This window comes from Anolis sagrei, chromosome 3, assembly GCF_037176765.1.
Source record: "Anolis sagrei isolate rAnoSag1 chromosome 3, rAnoSag1.mat, whole genome shotgun sequence".
Classification (NCBI taxonomy): Eukaryota; Metazoa; Chordata; class Lepidosauria; order Squamata; family Dactyloidae; genus Anolis; species Anolis sagrei.
Genome location: NC_090023.1, coordinates 6,404,694 through 6,426,736, shown reverse-complemented (window position 1 = coordinate 6,426,736; position 22,043 = coordinate 6,404,694). Strand labels below are relative to the sequence as shown.

At 44.5% G+C, this 22,043-nt stretch overlaps 1 protein-coding gene across 2 annotated transcripts in view; it reads left to right on the top strand.

The window, feature by feature from the left end:
• ARHGEF17 (Rho guanine nucleotide exchange factor 17) overlaps nucleotides 1-21,416 on the top strand; it is a 286,248-nt gene extending 264,832 nt beyond the window's left edge. For both annotated transcript variants that reach the window (XM_067466458.1, XM_060771267.2), the window contains 7 exons: nucleotides 5,352-5,601; nucleotides 5,966-6,052; nucleotides 6,798-6,865; nucleotides 9,278-9,426; nucleotides 11,420-11,594; nucleotides 16,297-16,554; nucleotides 20,167-21,416. In XM_067466458.1, the coding sequence (XP_067322559.1) occupies nucleotides 5,352-5,601; nucleotides 5,966-6,052; nucleotides 6,798-6,865; nucleotides 9,278-9,426; nucleotides 11,420-11,594; nucleotides 16,297-16,554; nucleotides 20,167-20,342 (1,163 nt within the window). In that variant the 3' untranslated portion in view covers nucleotides 20,343-21,416. The remainder of the gene's footprint in view (nucleotides 1-5,351; nucleotides 5,602-5,965; nucleotides 6,053-6,797; nucleotides 6,866-9,277; nucleotides 9,427-11,419; nucleotides 11,595-16,296; nucleotides 16,555-20,166) is intronic.
• Nucleotides 21,417-22,043: the final 627 nt, after the last annotated feature.

The window sequence follows — 22,043 nt, the reverse complement described above, 5'->3', positions numbered from 1 at the left end:
TCCTGTGTGGGACGTTTTGCCCATTTCTATCGTTGGTGGGGTTCAGAATGCTCTTTGATAGTAGGTGAACTATAAATTCCAGCAACCACAACTCCCAAATGTCAAGGTCTTTTTTCCCCAGACTCCACCAGTGCTCGTATTTGGACATATTGAGGATCTGTGCCAAGTTTGGTCCAAATCCCTCATTGTTTGAGTCCACAACACTCTCTGGATGTAGGTGAACTACAACTCCAAAACTCAAGGACAATGCCCACCAAACCTGTCCAATACTCTCTGTTGGCAATGGGAGTTCTGTGTGCTAAGTTTGGTTCAATTCCATCATTGGTGGAGTTCAGAATGCTCTTTGATTGTAGGTGAACTATAAATCCCAGCAACGACAACTCCCAAATGTGAAGGTCTGTTTTGCCTAAACTCCACCAGTGTTCACATTTGGGCATATGGAGTATATGTGCCAAGTTTGGTCCAGATCCTTCATTGTTTGAGTCCACAGCACTCTCTGGATGCAGGTGAACTACAACTCCAGAACTCAAGGACAATGCCCACCAAACTTGTCCAATACTCTCTGTTGGCAATGGGAGTTCTGTGTGCCAAGTTTTGTTCGATTCCATCATTGGATGCAGGTGAACTACAACTCCAAAACTCAAGGTCAATGCCCACCAAACCCTTCCAGTATTTTCTGTTGGTTATGGGAGTTCTTGTGTTCCAAGTTTGGTTCAATTCCATCATTGGTGGAGTTCAGAATGCTCTTTGATGGTAGGTGAACTATAAATCCCAACAGTTACAACTCCCAAATGTCAAGGTCTATTTCCCCCAGACACCATATTTGGGCATATGGAATATATGTGCCAAGTTTGGTCCAAATCCATCATTGTTTGAGTCCACAGTGCTCTCTGGATGTAGGTGAACTACAACTCCAGAACTCAAGGACAATGTTATGGGAGTTCTTGTGTGTCAAGTTTGGTTCAATTCCATCATTGGTGGAGTTCAGAATGCTCTTTGATAGTAGGTGAACTATAAATCCCAGCAATGACAACTCCCAAATGTCAAGGTCTGTTTTTCCTAAACTCCACCAGTGTTCACATTTGGGCATATTGAGTATTCATGTCGAATTTTGTGCAGATCCATTATTGTTTGAGTCCACTGTGCTCTCTGGATGTAGGTGAACTACAACTCCAAAAGTCAAGGTCAATGCCCACCAAACCCTTCCAGGATTTTCTGTTAGTCATGGGAGTCCTGTGTGCCAAGTTTGGTTCAATTCTATTGTTGGTGGAGTTCAGAATTCTCTTTGATTGTAGGTGAACTATAGATTCCAGCAACTACAACTCCCAAATGTCAAGGTCTGTTTTTCCTAAACTCCATCAGTGTTCACATTTGGGCATATTGAGTATTCGTTCCAAGTTTGGTCCAGATCCATTACTGCTTGAGTCCACAGTGCTCTCTTGATGTAGGTGAACTACAACTCCAGAACTCAAGGACAATGCCCACCCAACCTGTCCAATACTCTCTGTTGGCAATGGGAGTTCTGTGTGCCAAGTTTGATTCAATTCCATCATTGGATGCAGGTGAACTACAACTCCAAAAGTCAAGGCCAATGGCCACCAAACCCTTCCAGTATTTTCTGTTGGTCATGAGAGTTTTGTGTGCCAGGTTTGGTTCAATTCCATCATTGGTGGAGCTCAGAATGCTTTTTGATTGTAGGTGAACTATAAATCCCAGAAACTACAACTCCCAAATGACGATATCAATTCCTCCCAACCCCACCAGCTTTGGCGTATTGGGCATTTGTGCCAAATTTGGTCCAGTGAATGAAAATACATCCTGCATATCCGATATTTACATGGCGATTCATAACAGTAGCAAAATTCCAGTTATGAAGTAGTAACGAAAATAATTTTAATTTTGGGGGTCACCACAACATGAGGAACTGTACTAAGGGGTCATGGCATAAGGAAAGTTGAGAAACATAAATAAGTACGTGTTTAGTTTTTTTAAAGCTGACACAACCCAGTATTTTTGTATAGAGGAGGTTGCAATATATTTAAAAAGTAAATTGTTAGTCTTGGAAGTTTCATCTGTTTCCATTCGCCAGATAAGCAGCAGGTCTTGGAGTCTGGAAGAGCCAAGGACTTTCCAAATAGGAACCAAGTTTGTAGGAAGGCGGTGTAGAAATATTTAAACACATGCTGTAATTAGCTTTTAGTTCCTAAGAAACTAAACATTTATGGCTAAGCTGTAAATGTTCAGAGATGGTTTATTCAGTAGCCGCTGTTGCTTATTCAGCTCGCCAGGTTAAGAGTAACTGTTGTATTTTACACAGAATTATATGACACCTTCCATACACAGTGGAACGCCGTGACCAAATATTATTATTATTTATTTTATCTTTTATTTTTGAGTAAGGAGTCAAAATGGAGCAAGTTGGTGTGCAGTTTAGATTACCACAAACAGATGCAGTGAAACACCAAAGGCAGTCAAAAACATACCATCAAGATTCCAATTAAAATAACAACTTATTAAGAGAAATTATTATTATTATTATTATTATTATTATTATTTACACAAAAGCACAGTATGTCACAGCAAACGAGATCTATATGCTGGATTTTGTATCACAATATCACAAGTCAAACACTTCCCAAGCATCTAGGACTGTGATATATTTTTTAATGATGCGCGCAGATGCAAGTCAGGTGGCCTTTTGCAGTTGACAGATCGTTATTATTATTATTATTATTATTATTATTATTATTATTATATTTGAAACACAACAAGATGAGTGTTCTGTCCTGCGCTGGGCCTGTAACAGCTGTACTTTTCTATAGGACGTATACTTTAAGCCCAGCGGGAAGCCAGGGGGCCTCAAAGAGAGGTTTTCAGGGATTTTTCTGAAGTGATGGTCTTTAGAGTCTTTAATGATACAACAAAGTCTTTATTATGGAACAAACAACAAATCTTCAATGGTTCAAACAACACTTCAAGGCTTTCTTAGTCTGACTTTAATTAACTGTACTTTCTCTGTAGGAAAAAAACCCTTTTTAACCTCTCCCAGGCTGTTTACTATCTATGCCTCATCGGTGTGGGACCTACTACCAATTCCAAATGCGTCTGGGTATCGAGTAGACCTACCAGCCGAGGCTTGTTGATATTTCAGATGGAGTTCTGTGGATCTGTGGTGCTGTCCTCTCTCAGAGAATTCCTTGAAAACCACTGGGTTGTTTCCCCTCTGATTGCTGTGAGGCTGTGAGCTCTCAGAGCCTTGGGACCTTTTCCCTGGAATTTCTGTTTCTGTTTCCCCAGATGTTCTTGAGAAAATAAGCTTTTCTACGGGACGAGCTGCTCTACGTCCTATAGTTTAGCTTCCTTATGTGAGACTGCCCAAAAATGGCTCCTTTCCCTCCCAGAGCCCTAAACAAGGGGCGGAACCAAAGCTTAATTATGATGGACAGGAGGCCTGCCCTATGACTGCAAACAGATAACAGAAAGAAAATAAAGTTCGAGCTCCTGGTACAGCCGTACCAGCACAATGAGTCCACAGCAGACACTCTGCTGGCTGTTGTATTGGATCACACGTCAGCCACTTCCCAAGTGTCTACGACTGTGTGATGTATCGGCAAATAATTTGTGCAGATCCCAGTAAGGTGGCCTTCTGCAGCTGGCAGATGGTAATTTTGTCAGCACCAATTGTATTTAAGTGCAGGCCAAGGTCTTTAGGTGTTGCACCCAGTGTGCCAATCATCACTGGGACCACCTTGACTGGCTTGTGCCAGAGTCTTTGCAGTTTGATTTTTAAATCCTCATATTGTGTCAGCTTTTCCAGTTGTTTCTCTTCAATCCTTCTGTCGCCTGGGATTGCGACAGCGATGATCCATACTTTGTTTTTTAACACGATCGTGAGGTCAGGAGTATTATGCTCCAGAACTCTGTCTGTCTGAATCCGGAAGTCCCAGAGGAGTTCTCTGTAACTCTTTCCGGCTTGTGATCCCACCAGTTCTTTGTCGCAGGCAGATGGTGTTTGTGGCACAAGTGCTCATGATTCATCTGAGCAAGGGTGTTGTGCCTCTGCTTGGAGTCTTTCTGCGCGATCTTCTTGCAGCAGCTGAGGATGGGATCTATTGTTTCATCTGCTTCCTTGCAGAGTCTACACTTGGGATCTGTTGTCGACTTTTCAATTCTGGCTTTGATGGCCTTGGTTTTAATGTCTTGTTCTTGGGCTGCCAGAATCAGGCCCTCTTTTGTCTCCTTTTTCAGAGTTCCATTTGTGAGCCACAGCCATGTTTTTTCTTTGTCAATTTGGCTCTTGATTTTTCCCAGGAACTGTCCATGGAGAGAGAGCCTTCTTTGGCCAGTTTTCTCATCAGCTCTTTGTCTTTTGCACTTAAAGCAGTTTACTACTATTGACTTCCCTCAATGTTGGTTCTTGACTGCCTTTCACATAATCTGCCAAGGCATGTTTCTCTTCTTCTACCATTTGTTTCACTTGCAGAAGCAATGCCAGCTAGTTTGTAGAGTTTATCAACAGGTGAAGGTTTAAGACATCCTGTGATTATTTTGCATTTCATTCAATGCTATGTTCGGGGTAGAATATTCCCAACCATGGCACTTCCATGATGTTGAAAACCTTACTTACTTAGGCAATCCCTCGTAGTCCAAGTATGATGGTCCTCCAAGTGTAGTGTTCTGGTGGTGGATCTGTAAGTGACTCTGTAGCCCTATTCTTGATCTGTATCTTCTCCTGCAGTGAGAGGGCATTGGTTTCCAGGTAGAAGGCGGTCCCGGTCAGGGTTGGTTTGATGCGCCTTCCTCTTGGCACGTTTTTCTCTTTCGGCCTCCATTCGTGCCTCTTCAACTTCTACAGCACTGCTGGTCACAGCTGACCTCCAACTGGAGCTCTCAGGGGCCTGGGCTTCCCAGTTCTCAATGTCTATGCCAGAGTTTTTAAGGTTGGCTTTGAACCCATCTTTAAATCTCCTTCCCTGTCCTCCAGCATTCCATTTTCTGTTCTTGAGTTTGGAATAGAGCAACTGCTTTGGGAAACGGTGGTCGGGCATCCGGACAACGTGGCCGGACCAGCGGAGTTGATGGCGGAGGACCATTGCTTCAATGCTGGTGGTCTTTGCTTCTTTCAGCATGCTGACGTTTGTCCGCCTGTCTTCCCAAGAGATTTGCAGGATTTTCCGGAGGCAGCGCTGATGGAATTGCATGAGTTGCATGTGATGTCTGTAGACAGTCCACGTCTCGCAGGCATATAGCAGGATTGGGAGGACAATAGCTTTATAAACAAGCACCTTGGTATCCCTGCGGATGTTGAAAACCAACCTCAACTGATGTTTGCCTCTCCTTTTGTTTTCCAGATGAGGAGATCCCGAGCTCTAAAGATGCGACAGCGGAAACGACCAGCTCTGAAGAAGAGCAAGACCCCGGAGCCTTCCTTCCGCTCAGCTCCGCTTGCGCCCAGAACCGGAACAGCGAGAGCCCCATGGACGGCCGGGCGATGCGGCGGTCGAGCCGAGGGTCCTTCACCAGAGGAAGCCTGGAGGACCTGCTGAGCACCGACCCCGAGGCCTATCAGAGCTCCATGTGGCTGGGCACCGAAGACGGATGGTGGGTGGATTCAGACCTGGCTGCCCTAGGAACAACCTCTGTCTTCTGCGTAAATAGCAAACACAAAATGGGATGCAAACTGAATTGGCACTTAGGCAGAAAAAGGGAAATGTATAGATAGAGAATGAGTGACAACAATCCACATGAAAGGGATCTTGGAGCCTTAGTTGACTACATGCTGAACAAGGGTTTTACCCATTGCGCCACCATGGCTAACTTTGTTGAGCCGCAGTTGAGGAAGCCAGGAAATTCTAGTTCTCCCGCAGGTTATGCTAGTTTGCCACAGCAATTTGTGTCTATTCATTGCCTTTGAACCATTTGAAGGATCTCACGTCTTCTTTCCTTCCTTCCCTTTGGGTTTCAGCATCCACGTCTACCAGTCTTCAGATAATATCCGCAACAGGAAGAACAGCATGAAGATGCAGCACTCGGCCTCCGTGACATGTATCCTGTAAGTGTAAAAACTACATTTGGGATTATTCCAAATTGAAAAAAAAGTAGCATTGGACATAAAATCCAGCTTCCAGAGAGTTCAGCAGTGGAACTCTCTGCCCCGGAGTGTGGTGGAGGCTCCTTCTTTGGAAGCTTTTAAACAGGCTGGATGGCCATCTGTCAGGGGTGATTTGAATGCAATATTCCTGCTTCTTGGCAGAATGGGGTTGGACTGGATGGCCCATGAGGTCTCTTCCAACTCTTTGATTCTATGATTCTGTGATTGACTTCCATTGTTGTTTGAAAGCCAGTTTCCAGTCCATATGGCTGAAAATATATATTTGCTGGAGTTGCAGAATCCATAGGATGAAATACTGTGTTCCTTGCTCGACCATTTACTAGTAAAACCAAGAAAATATATACAATTGTGCACCATAGCTTAGTAGACAACTTGAAGGCAACACATGTTCGGGTTTCCTTTCCAGGGGGATCCAATGCCTGTTTTACTGTAGGAATGTGGAAAATATTTTCACATTTCCATGTCTCTTTACACAATGGAAACAGCCCATTAAAAGAGGTGGTGAGGAAACACCTCATTTCAAAAAACCATAGTAATTTGGAACTTTTGGTGTCTCCCAAAAATCATGGGAGTTGAGGAGTTGTGACATTGTCAGGGAAGCCCTTGTTCCACCTTCTCCTCGAACAACATCTAGTGTCACTTTGCTTGTTCCAACTGATATTACAGAGCCATCTCTTTCCCACAGGTATCTTGATAACCAGGTGTTTGTGTCTCTGGCCAACGGAGAGCTCATCGCCTACCAAAGAGAAGCAGGTAAAGTGTTTGACTGTAAAACTACTTAAAGACTCAATGGAGCCATGAGTACAAATGATAGGAAAGGAACTTCCTGGCTGTAAGAAGAGCTTTTCAGACTCTATGGCCAGATGTACAAAGTGGGTTTAAAAAAGACAGAGGAACGAGAGACCCAATTGCCAATATCAGGATGCTGGATAATGGAGAAAGGCAGAGAGTTTCAGAAAAACATCTATTTCTGTTTCTCACCCAACCTATTCATCATGCGAACACATCATGCGATGTGCGGGGCTTGACCAATGCAAGCCTGGGGTAAAAATTGCTGGAAAAAAAACATTAACAACCTTAGATATGCAGATGACACCACTTTGATGGCTGAAAGTGAGGAGGAGCTGAGGAGCCTCCTAACCAAGGTGAAAAAAGAAAGCGCAAACATTAAAAAAAACCAAGATTATGGCAACAAGAATGGTTGACAACTGGGAAATAGAGAGAGAAAAGGTGGAGGCTGTGACAGATATTGTATTTCTAGGTGCAAAGATTACTGCAAATGCAGACTGAAGCCAGGAAATCAGGAGATGTTTCCTTCTTGGGAGGAGAGCAATGTCCAATCTTGATAAAGTAGTGAAAAGAAGAGACATCACAGAGGCAACGAAGATCCGCCTAGTCAAAGCCATGGTATTCCCTGTAGTAACCTACGGATGTGAGAGCTGGACCATAAGGAAGTCTGAGCAAAGGAAGATCGATGCTTGTGAACGTTGGTGCTGAAGGACAATTCTGAGAGTGCCTTGGACTGCCAGAAGATCCAACCAGTCCATATTTCAGGAAATAAAGCCCGACTGCTCATTGGAGGGAAGGATATGAGAGGCAAAGATGAAGTCCTTTGGCCACATCATGAGAAGACAGGAAAGCTTGGAGAAGACAATGATGCTGGGGAAAATGGAAGGAAAAAGGAAGAGGGGCTGACCAAGGGCAAGGTGGATGGATGGTATTCTTGAAGGGACTGGCTTGACTCTGAAGGAGTTGGGGGTGGTGACGGGAGCTCTGGCCTGGGCTGGTCCAGGAGGTCACAAAGAGTCGGAAACGACTGAACGAATAAACAACAAATGGCCATGTTCCAGCTGCATTCTCTCCTTATGTTTCACCTGCATCTGTGGGTGGACTCTTCAGAGGTCTGTTGGAGCTGAGGCAAGTGGAGTGTTTGTATTTCTTTGCAATGTCCACGGCGGGAGAAAGAACCCTTGTCTGTTTAATGCTGCAGTTAGCAAGCTTGAAGAGCATTGAGCAGCCAGTTAACACCTCCCAAACAGAGGATGCCTTCAGGCTACCTCTATGCAGATACCCTCACTGATTGACTCTGCAGCTTCTTGGCTACTCAATGCTATTCAAGCTTACTAATTGCAACATTCACACTTGCTTTAAAAGACAAAGTTTCTTTCTCCCACTCTGGACACTCCACAGCTAGCTAGCTAGCTAGCTAGCTGGATAGATAGATAGATAGATAGATAGATAGATAGATAGACACACACACACACACACACACATATATACACACACACACACACTCCACTTGCTTCATTACCAACAGAACTTCTGAAGATGCCAGCCACAGATGTAGGTGAAACATCAGTAGAGAATGCTGCTAGAACATCGCCATACAGCCCAAAAAACTCACAGCAACCCAGTGATCCCAGCCATAAAATCCTCCAACAACACATTGTAAGAAGAGCTGTTCAGCAATGGAACTCTGTGCCTCGAAGTCCAGTTAAAGCCCTATGAGGAGTGGCTTAAAGAGCTGGGCATGAAGAGAAGAAGAGGAGGCTGAGAGGAGACAGGATAGCCATGTATAAATATATGAGAGGAAGCCATAAGGAGGAGCATTCTACTTCCCTGGAGACTCGGACGCAGTGGAACAAAGGCTTCAAACTACAAGAAAGGAGATTCCATCTGAACTTTAGGAAGAACTTCCTGTGAGAGCCATTCAGCAGTGGAACTCTCTGCCCCGGAGTGTGGTGGAGACTCTTTCTTTGGAGGCTTTTAAACAGAGGCTGGATGGCCATCTGTCAAGGGTGATTTGAATGCAATATTCCTGCTTCTTGGCAGGGGGTTGGACTGGATGGCCCATGAGGTCTCTTCCAACTCTTTGTTTCTATGATTCTATAAAATCCTTCAACAACACATTGTAAGAAGAGCTGTTCAGCAGTGGAACTCTGTGCCTCGAAGTCCAGTTAAAGCTCTTCCTTGGAGGCTTTTAGACAGAGGCTGGATGCCCATCTGTCAGGAGTGCTTTGATTGTGCTTTTCTTGCATGGAAGGGGGTTGGACTAGATGGCCTGGGTGGTCTCCTCCAACTCCAGGATTGTATGTTTCTAAGGCTGGGGATATTATGATAGGATGTTTGTTTCCATCTCTCACCTTCTTCCCATATCCATTGCAGGGCGTTTTTGGGATGCTCAGAACTCCAAGTCCCTCTCGCTGGGCTCTCCCGGGAGCCCTGTGACCAAGATGGTGGCTGTGAGCGGGAAGCTGTGGTGCGGATGCCAGAACAGAGTCATCATCCTCAACACATCCATCCTGCAGCAGGAGGTAGGAGCAGAGGCTGGCATCCCCTAGGTCTGACACACTCTCTTAGATAGGTTGAAATCTCCCACTCAGAAGGGAAATCCACTCCTGGAAGAGTTATTATCATGGAGAAAAGGGGTCTTAACTGAAACTTTATTCCCAATCCTTGATTCCACAACAAGCCAATTTTTTCAAAATCCAATTACCGTATATACTCGAGTATAAGCCTAGTTTCTTCATCCCTTTTTGTAGGCTGAAAAAGTCCGCCTCGGCTTATACTCGAGTCAAGGTTATATATTATTTTACTGTTTATTATTATTATTATTATTATTATTATTATTATACATTTATTATTTTACTCTATTATTATTATTATTATTATTATTATTACATTTATTATTTTACTCTATTATTTACATTTAACATTTTACTCTATTATTATTACTACATTTATCATTTTACTCTGTTATTATTACATTTATTATTTTACTCTATTATTCTTATTACATTTATTATTTTACTCTAATATTACTACATTTATCATTTTACTCTATTATTATTATTACATTTATTATTACTACATTTATCATTTTACTCTATTATTATTACATTTATTATTATTACTCTATTATTACTGTTGTTATTATGTTTCCATTATTTTACTCTATTATTATTATAACATTTATGATTTTCCTCTCTTTATTATTATTGGAAGGATACTTAAGCCCATTTACAATGAAGAAGGTTAGAATAATTGTTTAATCAGAGTTGGGGAGTCTTACCTTACATTTCAGTATTATGTAAATATTCAAAAACATTTAACCTCTTGATGCCTCAATTCATGTAATGCTATTGGTATCTATTTTTATTTTGAAATTTACCGGTAGCTGCTGCATTTCCCACCCTTGGCTTATACTTGAGTCAATCAGATTTCCCAGTTTTTTGTGGTAAAATTAGGCCCCTCGGCTTATATTCGGGTCGGCTTATACTCGAGTATATACGGTATCAAAGGGACAGAAAGAGAATTGTGGCTGCTAGGAATTGTGAGAGTTGAAGTCCAAAACACCTGGAGGGTCAAAGTTTGCCCAGGCCTGCCCTAAAGGTACCAACGACTTGTTTCTCGCTTGGCTCTCCAAAAAGGCATCATCAAGATAGAGAATGGGGGACGCATGGCTCGAGAGCAGTTCAACAGTGTCGAGAAGTTCAACAGTGACAAATGCAAGATACTCCACTTAGGCAGGAAAAATGAAATGCAAAGATACAGAATGGGGGGCAATGCCTGGCTCGAGAGCAGGACGTGTGAAAAAGATCTTGGAGTCCTTGTGGACAACAAGTTAAACATGAGCCAACAATGTGATGTGGCAGCAAAAAAAGCCAATGGGATTGTGGCCTGCATCAATAGGAGCATAGTGTCTAGATCTAAGGAAGTAATGTTCCCCATGCTCTATTCTGCTTTGGTTAGACCACACCTGGAATATTGTGTCCAATTCTGGGCACCACAATTCAAGAGAGATATTGACAAGCTGGAATGTGTCCAGAGGAGAGCGACTAAAATGATAAAAGGTCTGGAGAACAAGCCCTATGAGGAGCGGCTAAAGGAGCTGGGCATGTTTAGCCGGAAGAAGAGAAGGCTGAGAGAAGATATGATGAGGGCCATGGATCAGGATGTGAGGAGAAGTTATAGGGAAGAGGGAGCAAGCTTGTTTTCTTCTTCCCTGGAGACTAGGACGCAATGGAACAATGGCTTCAAACTACAAGGGAGGAGATTCCATTTGAACATGAGGAAGAACTTCCTGACTGTGAGAGCCATTCAGCAGTGGAACTCTCTGCCTTGGAGTGTGGTGGAGGCTCCTTCTTTGGAAGCTTTTAAACAGAGGCTGGATGGCCATCTGTCGGGGGTGCTTTGAATGCAATTTTTCTGCTACTTGGCAGAATGGGGTTGGACTGGATAGCCCATGAGGTCTCTTCCAACTCTGTGATTCTATGATTTTATGATCTTGGTCTCCTTCTCCCGCAGCACACCTTCCAGGTTGGGCAGGACACCAACCGCAGCGTCACCTGCCTGGTCAGCTCCAGCGTTGGAGTCTGGGTCACTCTCCAAGGCAGTGCCCAGGTGAGGCTGTACCACTCGGTCAGCTATGACCAGTTGGCTGAAGTGGACATCACTCCGCCGGTCCACAAGATGTTGGCAGGTAAGGACGGGAACACCATCGCCAATGCATGAAACTAGTTCTGAGTTCAAGTGTTAATATAATACTAGGAATTCTTTTTTGCATGCAAAGAAACCAACCTGAGCAAAATTCTATTTATTTATTTATTTAAAATATTTATATTCCACCCTACTCACCCCACAGGGGACTCAGGGTGGATGTACGTATACATGGCGAACATTCAATGCCATAGACACACAACATATACAGACAGACACAGAGAGGCTATTTAACATTCCAGCTTTTTCATGAGGGTATTCTGTCCACCAGGGGAGCTGTCGCTTCACCATCCATTTGCGACATTGATGAAGTACTTCCTCATTCTTTGCATGCTTGCTGGAGATTTTTATGGCGTCGTGAATTAGCCTCCCCACATAAGTGGTACCTAAATTTCCTACTTGTGATACTTTTAGGAAAATGCTGTTCTCTTTTGGAGCTTTCCTGCCTATTCAGAATAACGTTTGTGCTCGGACCTGGGAGTTAGTCTACACTGGATAGAGTGCTGGATATAAGCTATTCTGGTACGGCCGTACCAGGAGCGCCAACCTCCCTTTCCATTTGTTGAGTGTTGCATGTATTTTGGGGTTCTGTGCATTTGCAGTTAGCTGGCTTTCCCTGATTTGCATTTATTGCATCTATGACCAATTATCATTAGGTTTCCTAGTCCCGCCCCCTTTTTGGGTTTTGGAGTGAATAGGAGCCATTTTGGGTCAGTCCACACAGAGAAGCCTTTCATACGGGACATAAAACCAGGAGCTCCTGTAGAAAGCTTCGTCTTCTACAGCTTGGCTGGGGAGATATACAGCCCTACAGAGTGGCCGGGGAGATACAGCCCCATAGCTTGGCCAGGGAGAAAAGGCCCCATAGCTTGGCTGAGGTTATACAGCCACAGCTTCTTTGCTGAGGGAATCCAGTCCCACAGCGCTTCAGCCAGCCATCACTGAAACCCGAACTCCTTCTTTTCCCCTGGAAGTCTACAAAGCTCTGCTTGGTAAGGGTCACTCGCGGAAGCCAGAGGCAGTTGGTACCGGGTGCAGGGGCTCCACGCCAACAGAGGCAAAGACAGACTGCCCAGATTAGAGGTTAAGGATTTCCCCATTAGTTAAAATGCAGTTATTTATTTATTTATTTATTTTATTATTTGCATTTGTTAACCGCCACTCTCAGCCCGGAGGCGACTCGTGGCGGTGTACAAAACATAGAACATAAAGACAACAGTTACAATCATCAGGAACATAACGCACGTCTTACTAACACATAACTAATTAAACTAAAAATCCGCTTCGTCTTGTTTGGGTCGTAGTCCATCTCATCGTCATAGTCCATTCCGGTGGTCATACCAAAAACATAGCACTTAATTAAAGGCCTTTTCAAAGAGCCAGGTTTTTAGGCCCCTACGAAAGGCCATGAGGGACGGCGCCTGTCTAATTTCAGCAGGGAGGGAGTTCCACAGCCGGGGGGCCACCACCGAGAAGGCCCGCTCTCTAGTCCCCGCCAAGCGTGCCTGTGAGGCAGGCGGGACCGAGAGAAGGGCCTCCCCGGATGATCTCAAGGTCCTCGTGGGCTCGTAGGCCGAGATGCGGTACTCAAGGTATTTTGGGCCGGAACCGTTTAGGGCTTTGTAGGTTAGCACCAGCTATGAAGTAGGTTAGCACCAGCTAACCTATGAAGATAGTGCCTGTTCCCTGTGGACAAGATTGAGAGCCAATAGTCTGTTAAGAAAGCATTGAAGTACCTGTTTGATTTCAATAATAAAGAACTTTGTTGAACCTTTAAGCAATATAAAGACTCTGTTTAAGGAAATCCAAAGGCCTTTAATCCGAGGCAGCCCTGGCATCCCGTTGGGCACACAGAATGTATGTCCTGTCTGTAGTCTTATGTACAGGCCCAGCGTGCGACAGCACATAAGCGAAGGTGACTTGGGTCCCAATCACCACTAAGGGTGCATCTACACAGAATTATAATGTGGTTTGACACCACTTTTAACTGCTATCGCTCAATTCTATGGATTACTGGGAGTTGTAGTTTGGTGAAGCAGCAGCACTCTTTGGCAGAGAAGGCTAAAGTTCTCATAAAACTACAACTCCCAAGAGTCATAACACTGAATTTAAAGTGGTGTTAATGGGTATTAATTCCACAATGTAGACTCACCCCTAATCATCTTTGGGCATCTTTGATCCAGCCGAACCTACTTTGGATGGACCTTTCTTATCTTCGTTGAGCTTTTTGTGTCTTTGGGGAAAGTTGAGTACAAAACTGATACTCTGAAAAGAAGCAAGAAGACAGACGTCAAAGTACACAATGCTGGGAGAGGCTTCAAGATGATAGTCCGAATAAAATTAAATAGTGATGTAGCATTCCTGTACTTTGTGACATGTCACCTTCTGAACCGTCCCAGGAGAGGTGATGCCATTTGCTATATTGAGAACACTGACGTAGAAATCTTCTATAAGCTTATAGTTTTATTCATTGTTATTCGTAACACAATTCTTGTTGTCACCCCTTCTGAGTGCCAAAGCCTTTTTGTGTGAGACAATGGCATTAATTCAGCCTTGGAATCATGTTCAAAATACAAGAGAGGAGATTCCATCTGAACATGAGGAAGAACTTCCTGACTGTGAGAGCCGTTCAGCAGTGGAACTCTCTGCCCCGAAGTGTGGCGGAGGCTCCTTCTTTGGAGGCTTTTAAACAGAGGCTGGATGGCCATCTGTCAGGGCTGATTTGAATGCAATATTCCTGCTTCTTGGCAGAATGGGGTTGGACTGGATGGCCCATGAGGTCTCTTCCAACTCTTGGATTCTATGATTCTATATCAATATATTAAATAAACTGTTAAAAACATAACACAAAGATCTGTATCACAATCTAGGAGCCATTCCAATCATATTCCAATCACTTCATTTTAGCCACGTTATAGCGCTATAGAGATGTCCTCCTGCAGTTATCAACTCAGTCACGGTGTAAGACTTGTCCATAGAAGTTTAACTTCCCTTTTCCCACAGTCCAATATCTGAAAATTTCCAAAACATTTTTTTTGCCACCAACTGTCCATTTTTGCCTTCAAGGTAGCAGTAGCAGCACTCCTGTTTGTTCATCTCTCAGATCTCAGTCTTAACATGAGAATTGAGAGAGACTGAGGATTCGAGAGACAAATGAGAGACAGAGGAACAGATGATCTGATACATGAGAGACAGAGGATTCGAGAGACAAATGAGAGACAGAGGATCCGAGAGACAAGTGAGAGATAGAGTATCCAAGGGACAAATTAGAGACAGAAGATCCAAGAGACAAATGAGAGACAGATGATCTGAGAGATAAATGAGAGACATAGGAACAGAGGATCCGAGAGACAAGTGAGAGACAGAGTATCCGAGAGACAAATTAGAAACAGAAGACCCGAGAGACAAGTGTGTGACAGAGGATCCGAGAGACAAATGACAGATGATCTGAGAGACAAGTGAGAGACAGAGGATCCGAGAGACAAACGAGAGACAGAAGATCCAAGAGACAAGTGAGAGACAGAGGATACGAGAGACAAATGAAAGACAGATGATCTGAGAGACAAACGAGAGACAGAAGATCCGAGAGACAAATAAGATACAGAAGATCTGAGAGACAAGTGAGAGACAGAGTATACCAGAGACAAATGAGAGACAGATGATCTGAGAGACAAATGAGAGACATAGGAACAGAGGATCCGAGAAACAAGTGAGAGACAGAGTATCCGAGGGACAAATTAGAGACAGGAGATCTGAGAGACAAATGAGAGACAGAGGATATGAGAGACAAATGAGAGACAGAGGAACAGAGGATCTGATAAATGAGAGACAGATCATCCAAGGGACAAATTAGGGACAGAAGATCCGAGAGACAAGTGAGAGACAGAGGATCCGAGAGACAAATGAGAGACAGAGGAAGAGTGGATCTGATAAATGAGAGACAGAGGATCTGAGAGACAGAGGAACAGTGGATCTGATAAATGAGAGACAGAGGATTCGAGAGACAAATGAGAGACAGAGGAACAGTTGATCTGATAAATGAGAGACAGAGGATTCGAGAGACAAGTGAGAGACAGAGGATCCGAGAGACAATGAGAGACAGAGGAACAGTGGATCTGATAAATGAGAGACAGAGGATTCGAGAGACAAATGAGAGACAGAGGAACAGTGGATCTGATAAATGAGAGACAGAGGATTCGAGAGACAAGTGAGAGACAGAGGATCCGAGAGACAATGAGAGACAGAGGAACAGTGGATCTGATAAATGAGAGACAGAGGATTCGAGAGACAAATGAGAGACAGAGGAACAGTGGATCTGATAAATGAGAGACAGAGGATATGAGAGACAAATGAGAGACAGAGGATCCGAGAGACAAATGAGGGACAGACAATCCAAGAGACAAAAAAGGGATATAAGGTCTGGGAGACAAATGTGGGACAGAGGTCTGAGAGACAAGTGAGAGACAGAGGATCTGAGAGAGTGGAGACAAATAAGCTGCCACCTTGAGAACAGAATCCAATAGCTGATGGCAAAAATTTCCAGATTTGGAGTGTATTTTCATTTAGTCAGTCTCTTTGAGTGACAGTTTTGGAGAGAAAGCAGGGTATAAACAAAGCCAAATGGTACCATGTAATGCCATACAAGGATGCAGTCAGTGAGCTCTCTCTCCTCTTACAAATCACAGGGTCGGATGCCATCATTCGCCAGCACAAGGCCGCCTGCTTGCGCATCACCGCTCTCTTGGCCTGCAAGGACCTCCTCTGGATTGGAACCAGCGCCGGAGTGGTGCTGACCCTCTCCATCACCGCCAATGCCACTTCCTTGAAAACTCCCCCATTGCCAGTGGGCCTTTCCCAAGGACACACAGGGCATGTCCGCTTCCTCACGTCCATCGAGCTGCCTGAAGGCTTTGACGTCCTCTTCCCCTTGCCAAGAGATCCAGGTAGGTTGGCATAAAGAAGACATAGACAGGATGACAGAAGGTGGTAGGTGTTGCATTCCCAGACAGGTTTGGAGAAAATTTTAAGGCAGACTTTGGTTGCATGGGAAGTTTTGTTTCTGATCAGATTCCCTTTCTGAGTGAATCCTGCACAGTGTTCATAATCTTTGAGTTTAGTGCGGAGAGTGGAAGGATTCTCTTTACAGTTGATGTAAAGAACTAGAAAAGTTGGGATTTTATAGATCCAAACATAGATTATTTATTATTTATTTCGAAAACTTTTATCCCTGGGGGAGACACAGGGCGGCTTCCAATTGGCACAAAACACCAATAATTATAATAGTTAAAAACAATAAACATTAAAACAATATACTTACAATCTACTTTTACTGGGTTGTAGGTTTTTTCGGGGTATATGGCCATGGTCTAGAGGCATTCTCTCCTGACGTTTCGCCTGCATCTATGGCAAGCATCCTCAGAGGTAGTGAGGTCTGTTAGAACTAGGACAAAGGGTTTATATATCTGTGGAATGTCCAGGGTGGGACAAAGGACTCTTGTCTGCTGGAGCTAGGCGTGAATGTTTCAACTGACCACCTTGATTAGCATATAATTGCCTAGAGCAAACATTTGTAGATGCAGGCAAAACGTCAGGAGAGAATGCCTCTAGACCATGGCCATATACCCCGAAAAAACCTACAACAACCCGGTGATTCCGGCCATGAAAGCCTTCGACAATAAATCTACTTTTAGATTGTAGATTAGTCTTGTTGAAGGCTTTCTTGGCCGGAATCACTGGGTTGTTGTAGGTTTTTTGGGCTATATGGCCATGTTCTAGAAGCATTCTCTCCTGATGTTTCACCTGCATCTGTGGCAAGTATCCTCAGAGGTTGTGAGATCCTCACAACCTCTAAGGATGCTTATTTATTTACCACACTTATATACCGCCTCTCTCAGCCCGAAGGCGACTCGAGGCAGTTTACAATCGGCAATCGATGTCACCAACACATAAAATAGAATTAAAAACATTAACATGTGGTATTATATGATATAATACCACATAAAAGCAGTAGAAGCAATAAAAACCATAAAACACAAGTCCTCAGTGTCTCATTACTAAAATCATTTTAGTAATGCTTGCCATAGATGCAGGCGAAACGTCAGGAGAGAATGCTTCTAGAACAGTGTTTCTCAACCTGGGGGTCGGGACCCCTGTGGGGGGTGACGAGGGGGCGTCAGAGGGGTCTCCAAAGATCATCAGAAAACACAGTATTTTCGGTTGGTCGTGGGAGTTCTGTGTGGGAAGTTTGGACCAATTCTGTTGTTGGTGGGGGTCTGAATGCTTTTGATTGTAGTTGAACTATAAATCCCAGCAACTACAACTCCCAAATGTCAAGTCTGTTTTCTCCAAACTCCACCAGTGTTCACATTTGGGCATATTGAGCATTCGTTCACTCAGCCTTCCCTATGGTCCAGCTGTCACATCCGTAGGTGACTACGGGGAATACCATTGCTTTAACTATGCAGATCTTTGATTGTAGGTGAACTATAAATCCCGGCAACTACAACTCCCAAATGTCGAGTCTGTTTTCTCCAAACTCCACCAGTGTTCACATTTGGGCATATTGAGCATTTGCGCCAAATTTGGTTTAGATCCATCATTGTTTGAGCCCACAATGCTCTCTGGATGTAGGTGAACTACAACTCCAAAAATCAAGGTCAACGCCCACTAAACCCTTCCAGTATTTGCTGTTGGTCATGGAAGTTCTGTGTTCCAAGTTTGGTTCAATTCCATTGTTGGTGGAGTTCAGAATGCTCTTTGATTGTAGGTGAACTATAAATCTCAGCAAATGACAAAATCAGTCCTCCCCAACCCCATCAGTATTCAAATTTGGGCATATGGGGTATTTGTGCCAAATTTGGTCCAGTGAATAAAAATACATCCTGCATATCAGATATTTACATTACAATTCATAACAGCAGCAAAATTACAATTAAGAAGTAGCAAGTAAAATAATTTTATGATTGGGGGTCACCACAACAGGAGCAACTCAAAATCAAAGTGCTGGTGTTGACCTATAAAGCCCTAAATGACTCCGGCACAGTTTACCTGTCCGAACGTATTCTCCCCTATGAACCATCTAGGTTGTTAAGATTGTCTGGAGGGGCCCTGCTCTCGGTCCCACCCGCCTCTCAAGTGCGTCTGGTGGGGATGAGGGACAGGGCCTTCTCTGTGGTGGCCCATCGACTCTGGAACTCTCTCCCACTGGAGACCAGAACTGCCCCCTCCATTCTGTCGTTCAGAAAACGGGTGAAAACCTGGCTATGGGGTTTGGCTTTCAACGAGTGAATCAATATGTTGTTGTTTTTTGTCATGTCAGAAGCGACTTGAGAAACTGCAAGTCGCCTCTGGTGTGAGAGAATTGGCCATCTGCAAGGACGTTGCCCAGGGGACGCCCGGATGTTTTGATGTTTTTACCATCCTTGTGGGAGGCTTCTCTCATGTCCCCGCATAAGGAGCTGGAGCTGACAGAGGGAGCTCATCCGCCTCTCCCCGGATTTGAACCTGCAACCTGTCGGGCTTCAGTCCTGCCGGCACAAGAGTTTAACCCACTGTGCCACCGGGGGCTCCATATTTCTGTGATATTTCTGTGGTCGGATGGATGACGATGAATGACGGACAACGAATTCACTATGACGACTGACCCTTGTTATTATGTGATTGCATTTTGCTGTTTTAACGTTTTAATGTGAATACGTTATATGACATTTTTAATGATTGTTTTGTGATATTATTGTTGGAAACCGTCCCGAGTCCCCCGATAGAGGGGAGAAGACCGGTATACAAAATTGCTAAATAATAAATAGATAAATAAACTGTATTAAGGGGTCACCACCTTAGGAAAGTTGAGAACCACTGTTCTAGAACATGGCCATATAGCCCAAAAAACCTACAACAACCCATAGATTAGTCTAATGCACATAGATTAGTCTAATGCATCAATAGGAGCATAGTGTCTAGATCTAAGGAAGTAATGCTACCCCTCTATTCTGCCTTGGTTAGACCACACCTGGAATATTGTGTCCAATTCTGGGCACCACAATTCAAGAGAGATATTGACAAGCTGGAATGTGTCCAGAGGAGGGCGACTAAAATGATCAAGGGTCTGGAGAACAAGCCCTATGAGGAGCGGCTTAGGGAACTGGGCATGTTTAGCCTGAAGAAGAGAAGGCTGAGAGGAGACATGATAGCCATGTATAAATATGTGAGAGGAAGCCACAGGGAGGAGGGAGCAAGCTTGTTTTCTGCTTCCTTGGAGACTAGGACGCGGAACAATGGCTTCAAACTACAAGAGAGGAGATTCCATCTGAACATTAGGAAGAACTTCCTGACTGTGAGAGCCGTTCAGCAGTGGAACTCTCTGCCCCGGAGTGTGGTGGAGGCTCCTTCTTTGGAAGCTTTTAAGCAGAGGCTGGATGGCCATCTGTCAGGGGTGATTTGAATGCAATATTCCTGCTTCTTGGCAGGGGGTTGGACTGGATGGCCCATGAGGTCTCTTCCAACTCTTTGATTCTATGATTCTAACACAAGCCCTTTGCTGTCTCTCCGCTGCCCAGGTACAGAAAAGTCCAATGACTTGGAGAAGCGGGACTCCGTGAGGCACCGACCGTCCAAGTCCAAGATGCTGGTGATCAGTGGCGGAGACGGCTACGAGGACTTCAGGCTCACCAACAGCAGCGAGACGGTGGGCCGAGACGACAGCACGAACCACCTCCTCCTCTGGAGGGTCTGAGTGGGTCGCTCCCACAGGAGAAAGGGAGAGAAGGGGAACGCTCCGGTCCCGTGTATCCTTGCTGTCCACCGCTCTCTCAGCCGTGTCTCATCGCCCGTCTTGAATGTCTCCGGGATCCACCACACGGGGGGAGAGAGACCTTTTGAGACGGATGCTGTGCAGCCTCTTCCCTTGCCTACATCATGCACGCCTTGTGCCCACTGCCATTGTCACGCGTGTGGAAAGCACAGGTGGGCATCAACTAGGCACTCCGGAAGAGAGAGAGAAAGAGAGAGAAACAACGGAGGGCCCCAGCCTTGCTTAGGACACGATCGAGTGCTTTGTGTGAATAGCCAGGAGCGTTTGGGTGTTTCGGTATCTCCATTTTGATCCTCAGAGTACAAACAAGATTTCCACAGCAATCTATTCCCAACCTGGAGAGAGAGAGAGAGAAAGAGAACAGTGCAAGACCCCAGCCTTACTTTGGATGGGATTGACTGCTTTGTGTGCATTGCTTGGTAAGGAACCCCCAAACCAAACCCGAGAGCGTTTGGGGATTTTGGCATTTCCATTTTGATCCTCGGAGTCCGGAAGTTGGCTCGGACAAATGAGACTCCACAGTAGTCTGTTCCCAATATAAGTAGGAACGTTTACTATTATTTTTCCTGCCCCTTGCACTTCCCAACTGGATACGGATGTCGAAATATTCAGCTCAAGGTCACCATTATATTCCAAACAGCACACAGTTACCTTCGTAATAATCCTCACAAGAGTCAGCTGCACCGTCGCCTCAACAACCCAAATGGATTTGCTCCCATGTCACCAGCATATGGACAACTTGGGGGTATATGTGTGTGTATGTGTGTGTGTGTGTGTCTTTTTAAAATATATGTATAAATAACCTTTATTTATTGTTGACTGGGGGGTGAGGAATTGTGCCGAAAGGGGAGGAGATAGTTTTGTGCCATTTTTGGAGCAAGCGAGGAACAGGGAGCCGGAGAAGGGTTGCGGACCTTGCATCACAAATGGTTATGTGTGCATGTTGAGCACAGGGCTTGTTACTATACATTGATATTAAAGACGGTTCTGTATGTAGGGCAGTATCCTATCATGACGCTGACGACAGTCACCGGCTAAAATGTATGTATGTATGTGTGTGTGTGTGAGCATGTAGGGCAAAAAAAAAGTTGTGGGTGGAAGGAGGTTACTTTTTTGGATTCTGTGAAAAAGACAAAAATGAGGGTCTCTAGACAGAGGAATTGTGCAATATTGAGCAGATTTGCAACCAGTTCAGAACATGCTCCCCGGGGCCAAGTCCTCACCGTGATGCTTTTTTAAGGCCAGGATTGCCCCGCTCCATGTTGTCCCAGGATGTGGGTGGAAATCTGTCCTTTGAGTCTCCTTGTACAGTATTTATGTTTCCTTGTCTTGAAAAACCCACTGCCAGTGGCTGGTAAGAGGTTGCCTTGCTTCAAAACGGCTGCGGAGACGTCCCACCTTCTTGGCTGTACAAATTACCCTGCCCAAGAGGGGACTGTTAGTAGCCCATAATTTTCCTATTTTTTCCAAATTGAAAAAGAGGTCTTTCAGGGGGATTGTTGTTCATTCGTTCAGTCCTTTCCGACTCTTCATGACTTCATGACTTCATGATGGATGGCATCCTTGAAGTGACTGGATTGACCTTGAAGGACCTTGAAGGAGCTCCCTGTCAGCCGTCACCAC